Below are 25,746 nucleotides of genomic sequence, written 5' to 3'. Positions count from 1 at the left end.
AACAAATGCAATACAGTTTATATATAATAAGTGATACAAATGAGTACAAAAGAAAGATTACTTCAATGTGGATAACTTGAGATTTTATGGGTGTGATCACACCTAATCTCAACTAAAAGGAAAGGCTATTGTGAACAGATGGAGAACATTCCAATGAGCTTATAGTTTCACTCCTGATAATTCCTACTCTAGTCCTTTTTGGGTAGATGCAGAGACTCTATTCTCCAGTTAAACATTGGAAGACTATATTTAAAGTTTTACAAAAGAAACCAATGAAAATATAGAATTGGAAAAAATTTATAACAAGCTTTGTATTCATAACATATAATGTTTAATAATAATGGATATATATTATTTAGTGCTCATTAGGTGCCAGGAGTCTTGTATGAAGTGCTTCCCAAAGAGCAATACACCCCTTATTAAGAATCATATGACTATTAGTGACCAAGGCAAGGGTCAGCTTTAGATTTATCTGACTCCAAAACCAGTTCACAATGCTATGTGTACAACTATTTCAAGCTAAGAAACATTGGCAGATTTGTGTTCAGTTCAAAAAAGGAATCTTAATTAAAGCATATTAAGTTTTCGCATGGGTGGCTCAGCTGGTTATGCATCTGCCTTTGGCTCAGGTCAGAATCTCAGGATCCTTGGAGCAAACCCTATGTTGGGCTTCCTGCTCCAAAGGGAGTCTGCTTCCCCTTCTGCATTTCCCCCGACCCTGCCCATGCTCACTCATTCTCTTTCAAATAAAAAAAACTAACATCTTCAAAAAAAATTCAAAGCATATTAAGTTTTCAAGTTATATAAGACTTATAGAACTCAATGCTATATGAAAACTGAAAACAGGATGGCGGCGCCCAGCAGCCGGTGAGGAGAGAGGACACGGGGATCCCTGGGAGCGGCCGGACTCGTGCGTTATGGCCGCGTCCCCGCACACTCTTTCCTCACGCCTCCTGACAGGTTGGGTAGGAGGATGTGCCTGGTATCTAGAGAGAAGAGCTGTGCAGGAGGCCCCTCACACGTTCATGCATCTTTTCAGGAGCATCAACAAGCGGTGGATTACATTTCAGCACTTTACCTTCCTCAAGCGCATGTATGTCACACAACTGAACAGAAGCCTCAACCAGCAAGTGAAACGGAAGCCAGAACCTGTGGCATTGCCTTTCCTTGAGAAAACGTCTCTGGGTCAGGCCAAAGCAGAAATCTGTGAAATGAGACCTCTTCCACCTCCCAGCCTACCTTTATCCAGAAAGCCAAATGAGAAAGAATTGATAGAACTGGAATCGGCTTCCATTATTGAAGACTCACTAGATGCGGGGAAAGAGACAAAGGATGAAAAGCATTGGAAAGAGATGAAGTTGCATCTGGATGATTTGCCAGGAATTTTGGCACGGCTGTCCAAAATCAAACTCACAGCTCTGGTTGTCAGCACCACTTCAGCTGGATTTGCACTGGCCCCAGGACCTTTTGACTGGCCCTGTTTCCTGCTTACTTCTCTGGGAACAGGCCTTGCATCCTGTGCTGCCAACTCCATCAATCAGTTTTTTGAGGTGCCATTTGATTCAAACATGAATAGGACAAAGAACAGACCTCTGGTTCGTGGACAGATCAGCCCGTTGCTAGCTGTGTCCTTTGCCACTTGCTGTGCTGTTCCAGGAGTTGCCCTCCTGACCTGGGGGGTGAACCCCCTCACGGGAGCCCTGGGGGTCTTCAACATTTTCCTGTACACCTGTTGCTACACCCCGTTGAAGAGGATCAGCATTGCCAACACGTGGGTGGGTGCCGTTGTCGGGGCTGTCCCACCTGTCATGGGCTGGACAGCGGCCACCGGCAGCCTTGATGCTGGAGGATTTCTGCTGGGAGGGATCCCCTACTCGTGGCAGTTCCCACATTTCAATGCCCTGAGCTGGGGCCTCCGCGAAGACTACTCGCGAGGCGGCTACTGCATGATGTCGGTCACCCACCCGGCGCTGTGCAGGCGCGTCGCCCTACGCCACTGCCTGGCCTTGATCGGACTGTCCACCGCGGCCCCCGTCCTGGATGTCACCACGTGGACCTTCCCTGTCATCTCCCTGCCCATCAACTTGTATATCACCTACCTCGGCTTTCGGTTTTACACCGACGCAGACCGCAAGAGCTCCCGGAAGCTGTTCTTCTGCAGCCTGTGGCACCTGCCCTTGCTCCTGCTGCTCATGCTCACCTGCAAGCAGCCGCCAGGTGCCCGCGGGGCCGGGGCGGAGCCCCAGAGCTGAAATCACCTGGGTGTGTGGGGAAAAAAACAAAAACAAAAGTACAAGGAGACACACAGGGTTTGTTGTTTTCTTCCGTTTGCGGTGAGACAGGAATATTTTGGTGATTCCGGAGCTCGGAAAGGGAAATTGCTGGGTTTAGTACACGATCATGAGATGATTTGGTGCTCAGTGATCACCCGATGATTTTTTTTAAAATGATAACGTCCAAAATGCTCCCCAAATAAGAAACAGGTTGGCTCAGGTGATTAATGCAAAGAGAATATTTTTCTCTTTAAAGGTCTTTGTATTTCTTCCTCTGTCCTTCCGCCAACACTCCCGTTTTTGTTCTTCCTCCTGTAGATGTGCAAAAGCACCTCTTCCTTGTCTGGCCACACACACGCACACGCACACACATGCACACACACACACACACTCCCCACCTCCCAGCCAGAGTGCTCACTGGTGACCAGGCTTCTGCGCACTGGAGCTCTCTGTCTGTAGTCCTGCGTCCTCAGGTCCCAGGAGGGCTACGGCGGAGGAAATGCGCACTGCCGGCCCTTCCCGTGAATGAGCCGAGGCTGGTCCCAGCTTTCTCACATATATTCTCAACCACATATTCCCCCAAACAATCCTAGACTCCCAAGGATGTGCTACTGCCCAATTTTCAAAAGGAAAATGCCAAACGGTTGCCTAGGGAATCTCAGACAGAATCTCGGACGGACGGTCGGCTGGGGGACTGCCAGCCCCTGGGCCACCCTGTTATGTTATCACCATTTCCAAAACTCCAAGCAGTCAAAGGCATCTTTATAGTTCACTTTAAAATGCAGGAGGTGTCTAGAGCAGTTCCTTCTGGAAGGGTGGCACTAGTCTTCATGCCCGCAGTCCATCTGGCTCTGACCCGTTACTGTCCCCACTTTGGCCACTGCTGCCAGTCCATCGACAGCCCCTTTGCTGCACAGCTTCTCAAGGCCGACCGAGAACGGAAATCAGAGAAAAGGTGAGCTGGTCCCACCAGCCACAGAGCTCATATCCTTGTCCCTTTAGTGAAAAACACGTTTCTTCCCTTGAATTCAGAAATTAGCCTCCATACGTCCAATGGCCAGACGTAAGAGCCAGAAGCTTGGCTTGGACTCCTGGTGGGGATGCCTCCCGTCCCAGGAGTTGTGCTAGTTAACCTGTAGTACCTTCCATCCGTCCTCCACGTATGTCACTTGTCTGCCGTGGAACCCCACATGCCAGAAGGTCTTGATGCTCAGCAGGATGTTTGCAGTACTCCTTGTCCAGGAGCACCACTGCCCTGCAGGAATGGGTTTCGGGGAGTTGACACAACATGCAGATGGTCGCTGCGATTGAATATTTGTAAAGCGGTCGCAGATAACATCCAACCCCTGTTTCTACTTACCTGCAATATTACCTCTTGGCTGCATCCGGGTTCTTTACTGTGGGGAACATGGCAGGAATGCCTGCAAAGGATGTCTACACCTTGTTGCAGCCCTCGAATGTGTAAAATGCCTCCATTCTCTTTTCCTGCCACAATAAACCGGTAAGAACAGAAAAAAAAAAAAAAAAAAAAACTGAAAACACAAGTAGTTATCAGAAGGTAATCAAAAAAACCATTTATTCTTTTTTTTTTTAACCCATTTTCTTTTTGATCCATAGTTGTCCCTGACCACTGTGCTTATATTACTCCTACCTACAGGAAGTCTTTGAACCTAATTCCTTGCCACACCTATTCCAGTTTCTTCATTTGTTTTTTTGTTTTGTTTCTTTAAAACATACCTTTTTCATCTGCTCTTTCCTGGTACTTTTTATTTTAGTTTCTCATCCTTCCATAGAATGCTTTTCTATGAAAAGATCCCTGGATGGAACAATCTCGATAATAATGACAATGACTATGACTAACCATCATGATGAGGATGACAATTACACAATCTAAAGAATTAATCAATTCCATGAGTCCTTAAAACCTCAGCTTCCTAAAAAGTATGATAAATGTGTTAGCATAATCCCCATTGCTATTTAACAACTTAAATCTTTAGGATAAGGAAGTGAGAAAAGAAAGTTCATCAAAATATTTTAGCAATTCATAATGTTATATAATATGCAAATATTTTGGTCTGGATCCAAATTCGTAAGTTAAGGAGATACATAAATACTCTCCTTGCATTTCCACAAGTAATGTACAAAAATGGTGCTCAGTCTGAAAGCTATCCTGTTCGTAGCTTTACATCTCTTGCCTGGAATGAAAAGCTCAATGGTAAATTTGAATAACAATGGATATGATGGCATGGTCATTGCAATTAACCCTAGTGTACCAGAAGATGAAAAACTCATTCAAAACATAAAGGTAAGAGAGAAAATTTTATTATCCACTTATTTTTATTTCAGTAAGTATTTTCCATCTATATAGCCAAGGCATGTATACATGCTCACACAGTTATAACTTTCCAAAACTGCCTAGATAGTATTCATCACTTATGTAATATATATCTAAACTGTCAAGATTAACAACTGCTTAGTTTAAGTATAATTTAGCACATATTAGTAGTATTAGTCATTTCCCTAATAAATTATTAGAAGGCCAAATTACAATATTTCTCCAACTTGTGAAGCTAACAAAAAGACCTTAGACCTACTGGAAAATTCTTTACAAATTTTACCTTAGTAAAGTTACTTTTATAATATTTAAATAGCTAACCTACACTTAATTCCTAGATCTTCATTATATATTTTTTCAGTTGTTCATACTTGTCAACTCTGAAAAGTTAAAATCTCTGATATATTTGGTTTTAAAGAAAATATTGCATATTTTTGAAGTTGATTTGTTTAATTTTATTTAGCTAATCAGTATAATAAAAACATCTTTATATATAGCATTTTAATATATACTATCTTCTTTGATCCTCCAATATCCCTATAAGGTAAATTATTACCCTTGTTGCATAAATGAGAGAAGCTAAGTGACTCATACAGTCTTACAAGAAGTGGTAAAATGGAATGTGAAGCCAACAAGACCTACATATTTTTATTTTCATTGCTGTTTGGTAAAACTTTGCCTCTTATGAACACACTCCATATGAAAAAATAATTCAAAATAAATATAGCAAAGTGGTTTTGTTTTCAATTAAGTATAAAACCTACCAAACTTAAACTCTCAACCCAATTATGAGCACCTCTGTTTAATCAAATAAGCAACTTGCCAACAAGCTCTCAGTCTTAATCTCATCCAGAACTCATTCCCCTCTCCAACCCATAATACTGAATGCAGGTCTGGATAGGTAGAAAATAGAGTTGATTTCTGAACATATAAAAATGAGTTTACAGACTAAAGAGAGAATAAAATTCAACTTATTTTTTCGTTAGGCCTTGCCAAAATATTTGGGGAAAGGGAGCTTAGATTTGCCTTCTTATTCATATATTCACTTTCACGCTCATTTCATTGTGAAATTGTTACCATAAAATATTTTTAATTTTGCCAGGAAATGGTAATTGAAGCTTCAACTTACCTGTTTCATGCCACCAAACGAAGAGTTTATTTTAGGAATGTAAGCATTTTAATTCCACTGACCTGGAAATCAAAATCTGAGTACTTAATGCCAAAACAAGAATCATATGACCAGGTAGGGTATTTTATCTAGCTCCTAGACTGCTTTTCTCTTCCTGTGCTTCCTAAAAATTAATACTCATAATTTTTTAGTAATTCCTAGCCACTACTTTAGTAATTAAATTGGTAATTTTACTTGTCTTAACTTTGATAAAAGAAATCCTTGTTTCTATTGCTCTTGTGAAGTTTTGATTTGTTCTTCTGCTTTTTAGGCAGATGTTATAGTTGCCAACCCTTACCTAAAATATGGAGATGATCCCTATACACTTCAATATGGACAATGTGGGGAAAAAGGACAATATATACATTTTACTCCAAACTTCTTGTTGACTAATAATTTGCCTATCTATGGGTCCCGAGGTAGGGATATCTATTTTATACTTCTTTTTCTTAAGATTTTATTCATTTATTAATGAGAGACACAGAGATAGAGAGGCAGAGACGTAAGCAGAGAGAGAAGCAGGCTCCATGCAGGGAGCCTGATGTGGGACTTGATCCCGGGACTCCAGGATCATGACCCAGGCCGAAGGCAGGCGCTAAACCACTGAGCCACCGAGGCGTCCCTGTATTTTATACTTCTATTTTTATTTCCATTGGCAACAAATATGACACTGTGATTAATGGTATTTTTAAAGATCTTAAAAAGAGAGAAATAAGTACTAATTAATATCTTTGTTTGGAAATATACCAACATAATTATATTTCTTTGTGTGTATTTAATAAAAATAATAAATTTAAAAATGTCATAAATACTAACATTTTTGACATAATGAAAGGTGTCAGTTTCTAAGTTCTCTGACTCAATTAGGCAGGGGGACATAATTATGGACACTTATTAAAATATTGTTAAGTATTAATTTATAAGTAATAATATTCTCTCATAGGCAGAGTATTTGTCCATGAGTGGGCCCATCTCCGATGGGGAGTATTTGATGAATATAATGTGGACCAGCCATTCTATATTTCCAGAAAGAACACTATTGAAGCAACAAGGTATCATTGTATTGAACAAATGTGTTTTTGAATCTTTTCACATATTATTTTTAAATTTTCTATTAGGCAAACAAAAGCCATCTCTGTGGTTAAATGTTCATAGAGTTCATTGCACTGTCCAACCTGCCCCACTATATATATGTCCAACTATTTCTGGGGATTCTACCTTGGAATCAAGATCAATCAGGAATTGGGACTCATTTCAGTATTCATGGGGATTGTACTAAAATATGTTATTGTCAGAGGAGAAAGGAAAAAGCTGTAGCCTAATCCTTGAGATATCTGAGAACTGGAATTCAAGTTCCTACCATATCCTTTATTTCCTTTATTTATTTATTTCCCCAATCTTTTATTCTATTTAATTCATAAGTCTTTAAGGTGAACCTGTTTCACTGAAATCAACTAAACTACTAGAGCTTCATGTTAAATATATTTCATTCTTCATTTAATCTTAAGCTAAAAAAAGTATTTTTCATAAGTGAGTAAATGATTTTTAAAAGATAAATATTTTTTATTATTATATTTCTTAAATCTAAATATAATTCTGGGTAGATTAAGACAGGTCCTATTAGTAATAGATGAGATATTCAAATATGGAATATTTAAAGAGTATTAAATAACAATAGAAATCAGTGTAATTGGAAACAAGTCTTTGGGATAAAAAAACATATTATAGAAAAGAGGTATGAGAGAAACATGTCTCTCCCCATGTCCTTCACATTGTTTGCTTTATCCCTACTGAGATGCCTGGAGTCTCATGCAGACAGGTTTCTTACCCCATGCAACTCCTCCCTGCACCACCTCCCTTATACAACAATGCTTGTTCATTCTTTCAGGCTCAGTTTAAACATTTGTTCCCCAGGTGTCTTTTTCCTCTCCCTCCATTTGATATTAGATATGAGAGTGTCTCCAAAGCAACATACATGGCCTTCTCACACACAGAGCAGTAGTAATCTGTGTAATTTTATTTTCCACACTAGACTTTAAGAATCTTGAGGCCTTTTTTTTTTTCTTTTTAATCCCTTAGACTTCAGCCTGGCACAAAGTAAAGTAAAAGCTAAACAAAGAATGTATCAAATAACAAATTTTTGATAAGTCAGTGAAAAATAAATAAGTTTTTTTTATCAGTCATAAAAAGAGATATGTTAGTAAAAACAAGTATCTAAAGCAATATTTAATGAACTCCCACTGTGTGTCAGGCACTTTGAAGAAGGGTAAGTTTAATTTTCAGGTTTACTCTAGAGCTAACTCTCTTAGAATATATGACTTGCCATCTCCTTTAACCCTTGCAATACAAAAAAATTTATCTAAGTGGATTAATATCATGATGCCTAATATTAAAGCAGAGTAAAAGTAAATCCTACAGATAAACAGGAACTCTTTAGAATCTTTTATCCACACTCCACCCCTCATTCCTTGCCAGGGACTTGACAATTATCATAAAGACAAAATGGTTTGTTTGAATGCACAAGCATTTCAAAGAAAGGTTTATTTCATCCTTCTAACTCAGTGGTCTTCAAAATGTAAATTGCAAAATGCTATAAACACAAATACATATAAACACATGGTTTTGTATGTATGGTATACATGTATATATGTATACATCTAAATAGCAATATGTGTGTATGTGTTTATATCCTATTTAGAAATTTAAGAGGGTTCTCAGCGTAATGTTGACTCTCTCGCCCCCACTAGGAAGCCACTCTTCTGTATCTCTTAACTCATTTTATCTTTACAATAGTCCTATAGTTTAGGAAATATCTTTAGCTCAAGGTCACAAGGATTATAGATTAAGTGATCACGTTAATGAATAATGAATGCTAATAACTATGAATTGACATGATTATTCTTGTTGACACCAATTGTAAGTAGGGTAAGACATTTTGCCTACTTCTGTGAAAATGAAATATTTGTCTCTGATCTATAGAAATTATCATTAAGGGAAAGGTTGTAGGATGTTAGTCATTTTTCATGATTTCTGGTCTTCATATATAAGTGTAATTTAATTCTTTCATCATAGATGTTCAACTCATATTACCGGCATTAATGTGGTTTTCAAGGAATGTCAGGGAAGCAGCTGTATAACAAGGCAATGCAGGCGTGACTCAAAGACAGGGCTCTATGAAGCAAAATGTACATTTATCCCAGAAAAATCCCAGACTACAAGGGACTCCATAATGTTTATGCAAAGTCTTGATTCTGTAAGTACCTTCTTTTTCTAATTTCACAATGGAATAGTTCAGGAAAAATTAGTTAAGGAAGCTGAATTTTCTACAATGAAATTATGTATACCAATAGAAAGTAAGGAGATTAGTCAGACAAGTAACCAATGCCTATTTTCTCCAGCCTGTGTCAGGGTGTGTCTGGAAATTATTCTATCTTTTTTTTTTTAATTGACCTGTTCTTTTTCTTCAGAAGTAGAACTGCTCCCTTTTCATTGATGTCACATAATTTCTTACATCCTTTCCCTCATCTGACTCTGTGGATTTGTATAGCTCTAAAACTACAACCTCACTTTTAATTCTGTTTCCTAAGTGTTAGTCATACTACTTTTTGAAAGTAATTCATTCTATAGCTTTAGAAAAGTACTGACATTCTAGACTTTCTAGAACTTTCTAAAGTACTAGATGTATTTATTAAAGTACATCAAGCTATTGCAAAGTGATACTGTGAAAATGTACATGGTTCTGTTTCTACATAACAAACTTAAGGGAAAAGTTCACAATTACCAGTCTCATCAATTATAAAATAATAACACAATAATTCAAGTTTTAAAGCTAATGTTTGACCTGAAATATCTGGTTTCAATGCATAAAGCTCAGTGGATAAGAACAGATGCCTTGGAGTCAGAAAGACTCCAGGGTTTTGCTATCAAAACCCTGTCTGTCATTTTCAAACTGTGTCACTACGAGCAAACTGCTAAATCTGAGATTTAGTTCTCTCATCTCATAAATGGGAATTATAATACTTCAGTGTCTTTGTTCTTAGGTAGTATGAATAAAGTGTGATCATAGTGCTTAAGATGAATACAAAATAAACTTTAAAGTTTTAATTTTTAAAATTTATAAAAATATTTAGATAATAGTCCATTGTCTCTTTCCTTGGATAAGTCCAATGTTAATTAATGTAAACTTATTATAGTCACCTAATGAAGGTTTCTAAACATGTAAAAAAAAGATTTTTAAATATGAAAATTATCAAAAGCAAATCAATATATACTACCTCTAGATAGTAAGACTAACTTATTTAAAAGGAGCAAGTTTCTACATACCAAATCACTAGCAACAAATACTTCTTTGGGTAGAGATTTGTAAAGGCCTGTTAGTCCCAATAAAATTTAAAATTGTTTGAGCCTAGAGCATTAATGATGCAGAACTTGAGTAAAAAACATAGACTTGATATTTGCTTCTACAACTCTTGAATACAGGGATCCCTGGGTGGCGCAGCGGTTTAGCGCCTGCCTTTGGCCCAGGGCGCGATCCTGGAGACCTGGGATCGAATCCCACGTCGGGTTCCAGGTGCATGGAGCCTGCTTCTCCCTCTGCCTATGTCTCTGCCTCTCTCTCTCTCTCACTGTGTGCCTATCATAAATAAATAAAATAAAAAATAAAACTCTTGAATCCAATTAGATATTTAAGTAGAAGTTGTTTTCTAGTCTAAAAATGGTCCCTCCTAGAAATATTTGAAATGCAAGTCAAAAAAGTTTACTTTAACCTGCTGAATCTAGATCAGAATTCAGCATCCAACTAGATATAAGATCATGTGACACGAGAGGATAATAGGAATACGTACAGTCTATACCAAGCTATAACTACCAAGAGCATCTGTCAGGAGATAACTCATGCTGCCTACCTGAGAAATGAATAATAATGAAGAAGATCATATAGCTGAAATACGGAGGGCAACTAACTATATAAGCAATGTCTCAGAGATAAATACTGAACATCTTGTCCAGATTAACACTAACTTATTTTCAAAACCCAGATTAAATAAATTGCATAGCATCTGTACCTAGGGCATCAACTCAGACCCAAAAGAGATATGATCTGAAATACCGAATGCTCAATTCCATGATTTCCATCCTTTAACTTCATTATTCCTACTTAATACTGTGTTACAAGCTGATATCATTAGCTTAATTCTTTCAGGAAGATAACCATACTAGCAGTGAAGAGGAAAATGGAGTGAGATGACTGAGAAGGCAGGAGACTAGAAGTGCCCCCCTCCCCACATGCACTCTCTCTCCCTAATAAATAAAATATCTTTAAAAAATATTATTTCTAATAATCTGAGGCTTACTGCAAGATGAATTCCTTCTTGAATGTTCCATTAATTTATGGGAGCATTTTCCCAAGCTACTAAGTTTTCAAAACTTGAAAGGATTTTCACAAATTGTATAGTAAGGAAACATCATTTGGCAGAATTACTAGATACAACTCATCATTTGCAACTGAAAAAGAAGCAATCACATTTCCTCATTTTCTCCCTAGATTTTATTACTTTCTCAGGAAGAGTATGTAAGTCAGAGTTCACTAAAGCCAGTAATAATTCAGCTTGTTAAAATATCTGTTCTCAAGTTTCTTGGTCAACTATAAAGATATAGAAAACATTTAGGCAATTAAATAAGGTCATTTTCTTTATCCCACTTTTAAAGGGCAACTAGAAATTACTGCAAATCCAGTCCCTTTTCCACTAAACTTAATTCAAGCCTGAGTCACCTAGGAGTCCAGAAGGGAAAATAAATTAATTTAAGCAGTTGTGCCAGTTGCCACCCTCTGCCCCCACCTCCACACCGACTGCCATGATCTCTTATTATGTAAAAGAATTACCAAAAAACTTTCCAGTGATGATTTCACCTTGCTTCCTCTCTGCTGAGGTATGCAAAATGGATGTCAGATTGTTATAAAATGATTTTTAATTGTCAGGAGATAAAATCTATGGAGGATGTTCCAGCCTGCTACATATTTGGAAAGGAAAGTAATGCTTACCAATTATTATATTTGAGTCTTCTAAATCATTTTTTCCAGGTAACTGAATTTTGTACAGCAGAAACTCACAATACAGAAGCTCCAAACCTACAAAACAAAATGTGTAATAGCACAAGCACATGGGATATAATTATGAACTCTGAAGATTTTCAGAATGCATCTCCCATGACAGGAACAGATCCACCACCTCATCCTACATTTTCATTGCTGAAGTCCAAACAGCGAGTAGTCTGCTTGGTACTTGATAAATCTGGAAGCATGAATTTGGTAAAACATTTATTTGTTAGCTCTCTTAAATTCAGTAGTTAAGCTATTAGAAATATAGTTTAATCTTAGGTTTAATTCTATTAAGCTAACTAAAATACATATTTATTATTATAATAAATTTAGTACAATGATTCTATATAGACAAGTACTAGGAGATAATATACTATAATAAAAATAATTGTTATATTAAGATGATTGGACTATGGATTATGTTTATTCTTTGAGTTCTAATAAACCAGAAATACTATAACTGAACAAAAAAAAATTTCATCCATAAATCCACCATTGAGCGTACGTCATCTAGTCTTTCTTGTGCATTTGTTTTTCCTCCTCAAAAACGTGATCATATTTTACATAGTATTTTATAATACGTTTTTTTTTTTTTGAAACCCCACAGGCGCTTAGGAGTTCCTATATGATTTTTTTACTTATATACCTTAAAAACTCCCTATGGAAAAAAAATGATTTCATGATGTAATTTTTAATGGTGGTATCATATGTACATATTATAATTTAGTCACCCCCGTTTAGAGTTTTCAACTTGTTACAAAAATTAGGTTGCAATGTACATTTCTGTATGCATTTTTAAATTATTTTCTTAGTATAAATTCCTGAATAAAACTTAAATAAAAAGGCATAGATTGTTTTATTTTATTTATTTATTCATGAGAGACACATGAGAGAAGCAGAGACATAGGGAGAAGGAGAAGCAGGCTCCCTGTGGGGAGAGCCCAATGCAGGACTCGATCCCAGGACCCGAGCCAAAGGCAGATACTCAACTACTGAGCCACGCAGGTGCCCCAGATTTTTAAGACTTTACTAAGTATAACATGACTGATTTTCAAATTTTTTCTTTAATATTTCTTTTAAATAAAATAAAGGAATCAAATTCTGAAATATGGTAATCAATTACTATCATGATCTCTCGCTCACGAACAACTTGGTCTTTCACTAATCTGTCAAGATTTGAGGAGACTCAGGAATTGTTCAGACATCTTTTTCTTGCAGGAAGACCGTCTCTTTCGAATGAATCAAGCAGCAGAACTGTACTTGATTCAAATTATTGAAAAGGGATCCTTGACTGGTATGGTCACATTTGAAAGTTCTGCTACAATCCAAAATTACCTAACAGAAATAACTGATCATAATGCTTATGAAAAGATCATTGCAAACCTGCCTCAAGCAGCCGGTGGTGGAACTTCAATTTGCAGTGGTCTCAGGGCAGGATTCCAGGTAAAATAAAAATGTTTTTCTAAATGTCATTTGTTTTTTACCATTGCTTTTATTTTTACTCCATTGTCTTTGAACAAGGGTCATGAGCTCATAGGTCCCGTATCTAAATAATATACATTTTTAAAAGACTCCCCAACTGTCTGTTATTTAGAGCTGGAGCCTCTCTGAATGTAGTTATTCCCTCAACATACTCTTCAGGCATTAAGTTGCATTGGGAGTAGTTAAGTAAGAGAAGAAAAATCCAGTGTGCATGTAATCACTGTGATTTTATTGAGGAGCTCTCCATTTCTTTATCACTTCCACAGCCTGAACTACTATGAGTAGACAATAATGCTGTAGAGGAGACTGCGGAAGAGGGAAATTAGAACTATTTCTATGTTATAGATAAAGAAAACCCTAGTTCAAGTTAAACTGACAATTAAAAATCACAAAGATAGACGTAGTTCCTCAAGCAGTATAGTACCAAACCCAAGACACATTAGGTGGAAGTTTAGTGAAATAAAAATTTTGAAATAAAATATTGGGAACAATTTTTGAGCATTACATTAACCTGCCTAATGGTATGCATTTGAACTTCTTCCAACCTTTAAGATAGCTTCTGTTTAAGCCTATTTATTGACAATTTTTAAGTCACAAATATAGAAAACTGCTTTCCTTCACTGACCCTCCTATTGCTTCAGCTAAAAAAGTGGAAATTATTACCCTTTTTTCAGGTCTTTAATTAATACTGTCTCTTAGCTTTCTTGTGAAGTCTATTTTTTATAAAGCATATTGGTTTAAGGAGGCACGCAGGCTCTGAATTCAGGTAAACCTGAGATTCTGGCTCTATTATTTATTAGCATAATGACCTTGGGTAAGTTATCAACTCAAAGTCTCAGTTTACTCAACTAAGGAAATGTGGAAAGCAACAGTACCTATTTCATTTGTGAGAATTATAAGTACTCAAGAAAGGACTTCTATTATTATAATAAACATGATTCTTATATATGTCTACTTGCTTCTAAAATATGATAGTACTATATCTTAGAAATATGTCTTAATGTTTGAACATATTGGTTCATATGTTCTTCTTAATATATTTTGATATATATCTTATGATATTTTGACCTGAGTCTATTGCTGAACAGATGTCAAGTCACAAAATTATAAATACCTCTTAATTACTTTTAAAATGAAACTACAGCAACATATAAGCATTTCACTTGCATAATCATAACAGCTAAAATTTATTGACCATAAATTACTGCCTGTGTTAAATACATGTATGATCTTATTTACCTTACCATTACTTTCTTAGTCATGTATTATTATTATATCCATTTTGCACAAAAGGAAATTGAGTTTCAGAGTAATCAAATATCATTCTTAAGATCATATAGTAGCTGGTAAATCTAGGTAGGATTCAAAACCTTGTCTTTCTTATTCCAAAATCCAAAAAGCTAATCACTACACTGAGCTATTTATGGAACTCTATTATATATGGGGGCAGGGATATACTAAACACTAGATATTATATTTAGCAAATGGCAGAGGGAAACTTTACTCTCAATTTGTTTGACCAAGGATTTTTAGACAATACTCTTGACAGAAGTCAGAAAGAAACAAAAAAACTATAATACTTGGTAAATTTATGAACTTCCTACTTTACGGCAGGTCAATGATTTTTTCCAGGAAATTCTCAGATTCTTCGATGATCAACTAAAATACATAAAAAGGCACATCATTTAACTTGGCATATCTGCCTTTAGTCATGACTTTGCAAATGCTGTCTAGTATATTGCCAAAACTGCTTGAGTCTTTTGCCTTTACCTCAAGCATCTCCCAGGATAATAATAACTAACATGCACTTAGTACTTACTATATGCTAGGCATTGTTCTAAGTGTTTTTTTCTTCCTCCTCTCTTGGGTAGCATGAATATATTTGAAAGAATTAGAAGCACTGTTAACACTCTGTCTTTAAAAACCTCCAAGGCCATTGTACATTACATTAAATTCCATGCCAACTCAGCCTGGAATGACAATGCAAAAAGTTTCCGTTAGCCTACTCTGAAGCATAGGCCTAAAGACTTCTCCAAGACTGAAGAGTAGGTTTATTTTTATTTTAAATTTATTAAGATATGATATTTTATATTAATAATCTTTTTTACTACCAGGCAATTATCCACAGTAACCAGAATACTTCTGGTTCTGAAATTGTATTACTAACAGATGGGGAAGATGAGAACATAAGCTTATGCTTCGAGGAGGTAAAGAAAAGTGGCTCAGTCATCCATACCATTGCTCTGGGACCTTCTGCTGCCAAAGAACTGGAGATTCTGTCAAATATGACAGGTAAACCTTTGGAAAATAGTTTGAATAGAAAATATATTTTTAGTCTTTCCCATTTCCAAGCTCTTTCTTGTTAAGCCATAAAACTGCTCAAAAATTTCCTATCCTAAAAATTAATCTTGTCCCTTCCTTGTCGTTCAAATTAATCTCTCCTCTCCCCCCACTTCCTGCATTTCTACCCATGTCAGCTTCTTCTAATATTAGTCAATATTCTCCATCTTCATTCATTTCTCATCACTTTCTACCAATACTACCAAATTGAAACTTCTTTCTCCATGGCTACTAATGACTTCCTCAACTCCAAAATTCTTTTTTTTTTTAAGATTTTATTTATTTATTCATAGAGACAGAGAGAGAGAAAGAGAGAGAGATTGAGGCAGAGACACAGGCAGAGGGAGAAGCAGGCTCCATGCAGGGAGCCTGACGTGGGACTTGATCCTGGGCCTCCAGGATCACACCCCAGGCTGCAGGCGGTGCTAAACCGCTGCACCACAGGGGCTGCCCAACTCCAAAATTCTTGCTCATATTTGTCCTGTTCAATCCTACAGTCAAGATTCAGATAGCACTAATTCATAGAAGAAATGGAAACCTACAGAAGTACAAACAATTTGCCCAAGGCAGTAATTAAAGTCCTGATTACCAATTCTTGTGCCCAGCAATCTATCCTTTTTCATTCCTTTTCTTTTTAGAGAAAGAGAAAGAGAACATGGGTGTGCATGTTGGCATGGTGGGGTAGGAGAGAGAGGAGAGAATCTTAAGCAGGCTCCACACCCAACACAGAGCCCATGGAGGGGCTGGATTTCCTGACTCTGAGGTTATAACCCAAGCCAAAATCAAGAGTCAGACACCTAACCGACTGAGCCACCTGGGCCCCCCCATCCTTTTCTATTCCTTACAACTATGTAATTTCTCTCTTTGTTAACTCGTATATTATTTATTTTCTCATTTACTTTCTAATTAATTCTAGACTGTTATTCCCTAAATTGTTTTTGGCATGCCTTAAACACAACTAAAAATAAGCAGCTGTTTCAAAAAATTATCTTAAATTTCATTTTTATAACATTATTTAGTTGTTAGATCAGCTTTACTAATGTGGTAGGCCCTTATATCTAATGATTGATATAAAAACAATAATATTTGCCAGTTCTTGGAAGTTTTCTTCAAATTTATATTGATAAGAGCAAAAGGAAAAGTATGATTTTCCCAATTAAAATTAGTATTATAAAAGTAAATATAATTCCATTTTAGGAGGATATCGTTTTTATGCCAATAAAGACATAAATGGCCTTATTGATGCTTTCAGTAGAATTTCATCTAGAAGTGGCAGCATCACGCAGCAGGCTATTCAGGTTGGTATCTCAGAAAAATTATTTGCCTTCCACATTTATGATAAATTTCCATTGTCCTAAAAAAGGCATTTCTTTCTCTAATAAAAAACTCTTTTGCCTGAAAATATTTCTTATTGAATTTTCTTTTCTGTGACACTTGTAGCCATCTTTTCATTTATCTCTTCTTTGTAATTATAAGTGATTTTATTTGGAAAATTCTTCAAAAGAGTTCTTATTTTATTGAAATCTTAGACATAAATTTAGAATTACTCTGAACTGACAAAACTTTGAAATTTTATTAACTATAATTAAAAAATGGTTCTCTGTGTTCTTTGTTTTATTTATATAACAGTTGGAAAGTAAAGCCTTGAATATTACAGGGAAGAAATGGATAAATGGTACAGTGCCTGTGGATAGTACAATTGGAAATGACACTTTCTTTGTTGTCACATGGACAAAACAAAAGCCAGAAATTATTCTCCAAGATCCAAAAGGAACAAAATATAAAACCTCAGATTTCAAAGAAAATAAACTAAATATTCGGTCTGCTCGACTTCAAATACCAGGGACTGCAGAGGTAAGAATATTCTTTTATTTTCTCCGTGATTTATCAATCAATTTAAAGGGGGGAAGGTAACATCTACTACATTATCAATGTATTTTTCAAAGATTTTATTTTTATTTATTCATAAGAGACACAGAGGGAGGCAGAGGGAGAAACAGGCTCCATGCAGGGAGCCTGATGTGGGACTGGATCCCAGGACTGCAGTATCACGCCCTGGGCTGAAGGCAGCACTAAACTGCTGAGCCACCCGGGCTGCCCTACACTGTCAATATTAAAATATTAAAGCAACAACAGATTATCTGTCATTAAAAAAAAAAAACAAGACGAGTACCTGGGTGGCATCAGTTAAACATCCAACTCTTGATTTTGGCTCAGGTCATGATTTTGGGGTCCTGAGATGGAGCTTCATGTTGGGCTCTGTGCTCAGCGAGGAATCCATTTACGAATCTCTCCCTTGGGGATCCTTGGGTGCCTCAGTGGTTTGGCGCCTGCCTTTGGCCAGGGACGATCCTAGAGTCCCCAGATCGAGTCCCGAGCCGAGTCCCACCTCGGGCTCCCTGCATGGAGCCTGCTTTTCCCTCTGCCTGTGTCTCTGCCTCTCTCCCTCCATGTCTCTCATGATTAAATAAATAAAATCTTAAAAAAAAAAAAAAAAAAAAAGAATCTCTCCCTCGGGCAGCCCCAGTGGCTCAGTGGTTTAGCACCGCCTTTGGCCCAAGGCCTGATCCTGAAGACCTAGGATCGAGTCCCACATCAGGCTCCCTGCATGGAGCCTGCTTCTCCCTCTGCCTGTGTCTCTGCCTCTGTGTGTGTGTGTGTGTGTGTGTGTGTGTCTTGTGAATAAATAAATAAAATCTTTAAAAAAATTTTTTTTAATTAATAAAAAAAGAATCTCTCCCTCTGTCCTTCTCTCTGCTCCTCCCCCACTCCTGCTCTTTCTCAGTCTCATTCTCTCTCAAAATAAATAAATAAGTCTTTTTTTTTAAAGCCAAGTACAATAGAGATTTATAGTCATCCTATTTACTAGCTTATAAAATTGAATAGTAAAAATCATTACTATTACTCTGCTTAAATTTCTAAATAATTTTGTATTCAAAACAAGAATAAGAAAATATTATAAAAGCTCTCAAATAGATATGTTCAATTTTCAGACAGGTACTTGGACTTATAGTCTTCTAAATAAACATGCCAACTCTCAAATGCTAACGGTGACAGTGACTACTCGAGCAAGAAGTCCTACCACACTCCCAGTAATTGCAACTGCTCACATGAGCCAAAGTACAACACATTACCCTAGCCCAATGATTGTTTATGCACAAGTCAGTCAAGGGTTTTTGCCTGTTTTGGGAATCAATGTAACAGCCATTATAGAAACTGAAGATGGACATCAAGTAATACTGGAGCTCTGGGACAATGGTGCAGGTAATAAGAATCTGCATCAATTTCCACTTAACCTAAAATCCTGCTATAGTCATATAACATAGAAATCAATATTCACTACATATGCAAATAAATTTATTTTTAAGTAAATAAAAGTTGATTTTAATGTTTTTAATACTTTTTACTCTGTTATCTTGACTATACATAAATATGAGCACATTTATCTTCTTTAAATTTTATGAACAATGTTACCTTCCTCATGGAAATGGAGTATAATTTTTCTTTATTTTCATTAGTGTCAGTGTTTTGCATCTGCTTCTTCTAGTTTAGTTATATTTTCTTCATTTTGTTAAGATTCCTTTATGAAATAATAATAGTTAATGTTAACTGAATGCTTACCACGAATTACTTTTCCAAGGTCAAAGGTTAGCAAGTATCCAAGCCAGGCTCTGAACCAAGAAGTCTGATTCTGAGATTCATGTACTTAAACCACTGTGTTATCTATACTCACTCCCAAAATGACTGCCAACACTAGTGCTCATGAATAGTTAGGACTGTCACTGTTACTCTTTTGAATGGTTAGTTATTATATTATAATATTTAGGTGCTGATACTGTGAAGAATGATGGCATCTACTCAAGATATTTTACAGATTACCATGGGAATGGTAGATACAGTTTAAAAGTACATGCCCAGGCGAAAAACAACACGGCTAGACTAAGTTTAAGACAACAGCAGAACAAAGCTCTGTATATACCTGGCTACATTGAAAATGGTAAGTGGCATTAAAATAGAAATGCGTCATCTGTTTAGGTAAGTTACACGTGGCAAGCACTGAAAATATTAAATACTATGGAAAATATAAGTATACAGTTATATAATCATCTGCATATTTCAAAACCATAATCATGTTAATAAACTTAAACACAGGACTATGCTTCCAACATATTTTGTTTACATCCTCCTCACTTCATTTCATTTACATAAAAAAAATTACTGAGCACCTCCCTATGTGGGAAGCATTGTGCTAAAAGCTATAGCTACTAAGATAAATAAGATACATTACTTGTCCTCAAAGAAATTTACAGTTAAGTAATAAAGACAGTTATGTTGAGATAGTTTTAACATTGCATAATGTCTCATCAATTTTAAAATGACACTAACAAAACAAGATTTTCTACTAAAGGCTGTTACTTTTTCAATGTCTACAATCAATATTAACCCCTCTACAGCTGCAAGATAAGATTACAAGATAAAGAACAGGCATAGCACCATGAAAGGTCATAAAATTACTTTTTTTGGTAGGTAAAATTATACTGAACCCACCCAGGCCTGAAGTCAAAGCTGACAAGGCAGAGGCTGAAATAGAAGACTTCAGCCGACTAACCTCTGGAGGGTCATTTACTGTATCAGGAGCTCCTCCTGCTGGTAATCATACCCACGTGTTCCCACCTGGCAAAATCACAGACCTTGAGGCTAAGGTTAAAGAAGATCACATACAACTATCATGGACCGCCCCTGGCAAAGTCCTTGATAAAGGAAAAGGTAAGTTTCATATTATGTTTTAAAATATATAAAAGAAATCCCTTTGGCTTTCATTTGCTAGGAATTTTCTAATGCCCTACTTATAAATAACATGTATGAAGCATTTACTATGGGCCATTATTCACCTACTCTTAGATGTAAAAACTGAAGTTCCAAGAGATGATGAACTGGCCCAAATTACTTCTATATTTAATAACTTAGAAATCTAACCCACTCTTGTCAATTATGTTGTGCCAAACTGCCTCTTACAATATGAACCATCTTAGAAATGACTTTGAGAAGAATGAGTTAACAGCTTTCTATTGCATTCTCTTCTAACAAAGAAGTTTTTCTAAGTGTTTCTGTACCTGTACAATTTCATTCATTCATTATCTTTTGTTGAATTTTCAAACACTATTAGGTTCCTAAGAAATAATCTCTACTCTGTCAGTTGAGTGCAGAAGCCATTTTCTGCAAGTAAACACACAATTGTACAGAACATGATGAGATTAGTTGTAAGCACAACAATGGCAGCCATTGGAAGGCCACAGGGGAAGGCCACAAATTCTTGGTCAGGGGTTAAGATCACAAGGTATATCTCAAAAAGCTTCCCTGGGAAGACTATCCCTGACCTAAGTTTTAAAGAATGAAAGGAGTTAGCCAAGTTAAGTGAAGGTGTCCCACAGAGAGAGAGGATCACATGAAGAGAAACTCACTAGTTGAAGAGATTTGGCCATGGAGTTTGAATAAAGTTCAAGGCTGAAATATCTCATTCATTGCAAGTTCCTTGTAAGAAATTGCCCTGGTTCTAAAAAGTCGAGTCACTTTATCTATACCTTAAACTGAATTTAACTACTATTTATTGAATGCCTATCGTATTCCAACATTGTGCTAGACTAGTAGATTCTTTTGAGATAAAGCCAATCTTGCTATTTTCTCTTAAAGAGGGAAAATGAAAGCAATATGCAATATCGATATCGATATCGATATATACAATATCTCAGGGCTTGTCAGAGCTGAAAAGCCCAATGTTCAGTACTCTTTCTCCTGGGTTACAATAAACCTCACACATTCTCAAAAGAAATGACGCTTTTTAATCTTTCATTTCCTGTATTACATTTTTCAAAGCTGTATTTTTTATATTATAAAAGGAAAAAATAATTCTAAAACCAAAAAAAAACCCATAGAATACCTACAAAGAGCTCTTTTGTATTTCAATGTTGAAAACTCTTATCATGACAACTTCTGAAATACATGATTTTTTTCATGCTATGATCCTTAAAAATACAGCAGAAGAACAACAACAACAAAAATCCCTCCACGAAAAAGCCACAAATAAAATTACCTGACCAAATGTTTAATTCTGAATTCAATTCAGTCAAGATCATGCCTTTAGTTCAAGATTGGGTTCATAATTAATGCCCTCATGTCAATTATAGGAACTAAAAAAAGAAAGATTGCATTACATCTGGACCCTAGGAGAGAAAGAACTTCACTATGTTTAAGCACAAATGCATAAAACTAGGTGTGATCTAATATCCTTTTCCTTGTGACAAATAAAAAGAAGTTGTAGTCGCTATCAAGTGCTACCATCAAGCATTGCAAAAGAAGGTAGTAGCAGTATCTCAAAGAATAAATGAATATCTATATAATCTCCAATGAAGTTCTTAAATTCTTAAGGACCCAATTTCCATACCTGTCAAATATGAGAATTACCAGGACCTAAAAGTATTAAAACAAGTAGATGCAATTCTAATATTTTATAATTCTATTATACTATCACTTTGGGCACCAACTTAATAATTGTATTGTTCATCAACAAGTAAAGGAGTCCAATGCAAACCCAACACAGTGCCAGATACTCTAGTTGATACAAAATGAAAATAAAACATATCCTTTGTCCTTAAGAATCTGATCTAATTGGAGAAATAAATTAACCTCCATAAAATAATCTAGAAAACTCTATCCCATGCAATAGGAGTTCATCACAGAGAGTCATCATAGTGGATGAAATATGTGAACAAGTCTTCATGAAGATGTTGGGCTTCCTGTTGTGTCTTGAAGAATGAGTACAATTTGCATAAATAGGGTGAGGGAGGCACATTTAGGGAGTCAGACAGGAAGAGAAGGAATCAAACAATATGAACAAGGTCAAAAAAGCAAAATTTCACAATAATATATCTAAATTAAAAAATATATCTATATACATATCTAAATTAAAATAAAGGATAGATGATAGATAAAAGATAGATAGATGATCACACCTAAATGTGTGTGAAGGGTAATAAAGTGGATTGATAAGGCCTATTATTGAAAAACTAGATTAAGGCAGAGGGTCTGAATTTCTTTAAAACCACTAAATTAAGGTTATTCATCACACACTTTAAACACTTTCAACATTTCACGAAAAATTAGTCTTCACGTAAAAAAAATTTTTGTTTTTTTAAGATTTTCTTTATTTATTCATGAGAGACACAGAGAGACACAGGCAGAGGGAGAAGCAGGCTCCATGCAGGGAACCTGACGTGAGACTCAATCCCCTGTCTCCAGGATCATGCCCTGGGCTGAAGGCGGCGCTAAGCCGCTGAGCCACTGGGGCTGCCCCCCAAAGAAACTTCTAATGTTTTATCGCTCATAGTATTTCAGAATGTGAGAATATATTTTTATATTGATGGCTCTAGTAGATCTCTAAAAGCATTTTGGAATAAAAAAATTGTGTCAGCATCTTCCTTTCTTTTCTTGACAAAATAACAGTTTTAATAACTAACATTTCAAGTATTTAGGCCCCAGACATTTTACTAAACACTTTTCATGGGATGCCTGTGTGGCTCAGTGGTTTAGCACCTACCTTCAGCCCAGGGCATGATTCTGGAGTCCCGGGATCAAGTCCCACATCGGGCTCTTTGCATGGAGCCTGCTTCTCTCTCTACCTCTCTCTGTGTCTCTCATGAATAAATAAATAAAAACTTTAAAAAAATAAAAAATAAACACTTTTCATATATTATCATATATAATTCTCAACACTCAACTAGTAGGCATTCAATAAGTTTTTGTTGAATGAATTGAATGACTGAATCTCCAATTTATAGAAAGAAAAGGTAAAAAGGTAAAAAGAAATATATTTTTCTTTGTTACACAGCTAGAAAGTGTAGAATTAAGGTACTAATCAAAGTCTCCCTAGCTCTTCAGCACACTTTAATTAGTATACATTCTAGCCTCTCTGCTTCCTTTTTTCCTTTATCCTTATCCCTCTCACTCTACTGATCTCTTACTCCCCCTTCCTATTACTCCCTCTCAGCTTAAAGAGAAATAATACAGATGTGGGGTACTAAATGTCTTTCTTATACTTGAAAGTTATTGTGTTCCTTGTTCTAAAAGTAGATTCAGCTCTTTATATTTCTATTGCTAAAAAAATCTATATTTCATGTTTTTAGTACTATATGATTTTTAAAAATATTTCATTTTTTCATGAGAGACACAGAGAGAGGCAGAGACAAACAGAGGGAAAAGCAGGCTCCATGAAGGGAGCCCGATGTGGGACTTGATCCTGGAACTCTGGGATCACTCCCTGAGTGGAAGGCAGATGCTCAACCACTCAGCCACCCAGGCATCCCTAGTACTATATGATTTTGAATTTATTTTTTTTTTTTGTGATTAGATAACTAGATAAAAAACTGCTGGGATCCCTGGGTGGCTCAGCAGTTTGGCACCTGCCTTCAGCCCAGGGTGTGATTCTGGAGTCCTGGGATCGAGTCCCGCGTCGGGCTCCCTGTGTGGAGCCTGCTTCTCCCTCTGCCTGTGTCTCTGCCTCTCTCTCATCTGTCTCTCATGAATAAATAAACAAAATCTTTGAAAAAAAAAACTGCCCGCATATTTGTTCTTAAAATAAAGATGGAATAACCAGATAAAACCCACATCTGTCATTACCATGTCCAAATCCTACTGGCATTTTTGATAGGCCTCTAAATATAAGACAATATAGTGGTACTAAGGCATCCTAGTGATTTTAATATACATGAAGTATCTATTTGTTTTCCAGCCAACAGCTACATTATAAGAATAAGTAAGTGTTTCCTGGATCTACGAGAAGATTTTGACAATGCTGCTTTAGTGAACACTTCCAGTCTGATACCTAAGGAGGCTGGCTCAATAGAACATTTTGAATTCAAACTAGAACCTTTTAAAATAGAAAATGGTACCAAATTCTATATTGCAATTCAAGCCATCCATGAAGCTAATGTCACTTCAGAGGTTTCTAATATTGCACAAGCAATCAAGTTTATTCCTCCACAGGACTCCAGTGTCCCTGCTCTGGGCATCACGATTACTGCAACCAGTTTGGCAATTTGGGGATTAGCTTTGATTTTATCTATATTTTAAACTAGTAAGTGTATTAGAAATAAAATCTAATGTTACATATACTTGATTAACATTTATTTAGAATTTGCTACGCTATGACAGACTCTTTGTAAATGTACAAAAGTTGTAAACTTCCTACTTGAGTTGATTAATACTAATTACTTGCTAAATGTAAAGCAAGATGAATATACTATTTCCTCTCTTTGAAAAATCCGTTTATTAACTCAATAAAAAAAGAAAATGTACTTGAAGGTATTTTACTTGAAGGCATTTTAAGAAACATTTTTAATATGCTACAAATTCATTTGGTATATTAACAAAATCAGAATTTATCCAAGCCATATAAAAATATTTATATATCTACAACAAATGTAATTTTGTGGTAGAATTATTTAGGCTTCATTCTTGCTTATGAATGAATACTTTATGTTTACAAAACTATCATCAAAATGAACAATAAAAATTTTCAATTAGAAAGGTCTAACACAGTAAGGAGGTCAAATCTGTTTTTTATTATTAATTAACAGTGATATATCAAAGTTTTGATCCTAGGTATGAAATGACTATTAGAAAGAATGATACTTTGTATGAATTGTGAAATGTCACAGTAAAGTCCTATTTATATTCTGATACATTATTAGGTCCTAAGAGTATCATCACCATGATGCACCATCAGGGCAGGGATTTTTTTTTTTCAATGTTGTATCCTCAGCTTCTAGAATAGTACTAGATACATAGCATATATTCAATAAATATTTATTAAACAAATTAGTGAATATGGGGAATAGGGAGATGGGAAAAATAGATAAAGGGGAGTGGGAGGTACAGGCTTCCAGGTATGGAGCAAGTGATGGGAATAAAAGGTACAGCATAGGGGGGGATAAAAGAAAAAAAAATCAGTAATTATTTTCATACCTTCAAAGAAATCCAAATTTGGCCTGTGACA

The 25,746-nt window shown here is 36.0% G+C and overlaps 2 protein-coding genes across 2 annotated transcripts; both read left to right on the top strand.

Annotated features, from left to right (window-relative positions):
- Positions 1-827: 827 nt before the first annotated feature.
- Positions 828-3,783, top strand: LOC121488258 (protoheme IX farnesyltransferase, mitochondrial-like). Its single transcript, XM_041750700.1, has one exon. The coding sequence runs from the start codon at positions 918-920 to the stop codon at positions 2,250-2,252; it is 1,335 nt and encodes a 444-aa protein (XP_041606634.1). The 5' UTR covers positions 828-917; the 3' UTR covers positions 2,253-3,783.
- Positions 3,104-24,821, top strand: LOC121487160 (calcium-activated chloride channel regulator 1-like). The gene is made up of 15 exons (XM_041748580.1): positions 3,104-3,228; positions 4,431-4,578; positions 5,711-5,851; positions 6,048-6,195; positions 6,720-6,828; positions 8,849-9,029; positions 11,856-12,083; positions 13,092-13,316; positions 15,470-15,647; positions 16,893-16,993; positions 17,325-17,549; positions 18,689-18,959; positions 19,522-19,692; positions 20,223-20,462; positions 24,481-24,821. Exons 1-15 carry the CDS (start codon positions 3,104-3,106, stop codon positions 24,819-24,821), a joined length of 2,832 nt encoding a protein of 943 aa, XP_041604514.1.
- Positions 24,822-25,746: the final 925 nt, after the last annotated feature.

This window comes from Vulpes lagopus, chromosome 3 (genome assembly GCF_018345385.1).
Source record: "Vulpes lagopus strain Blue_001 chromosome 3, ASM1834538v1, whole genome shotgun sequence".
NCBI lineage: Eukaryota > Metazoa > Chordata > Mammalia > Carnivora > Canidae > Vulpes > Vulpes lagopus.
The sequence above is the reverse complement of the archived record's forward strand: the minus strand, read 5'-3'. Positions and strand labels throughout refer to the sequence as shown.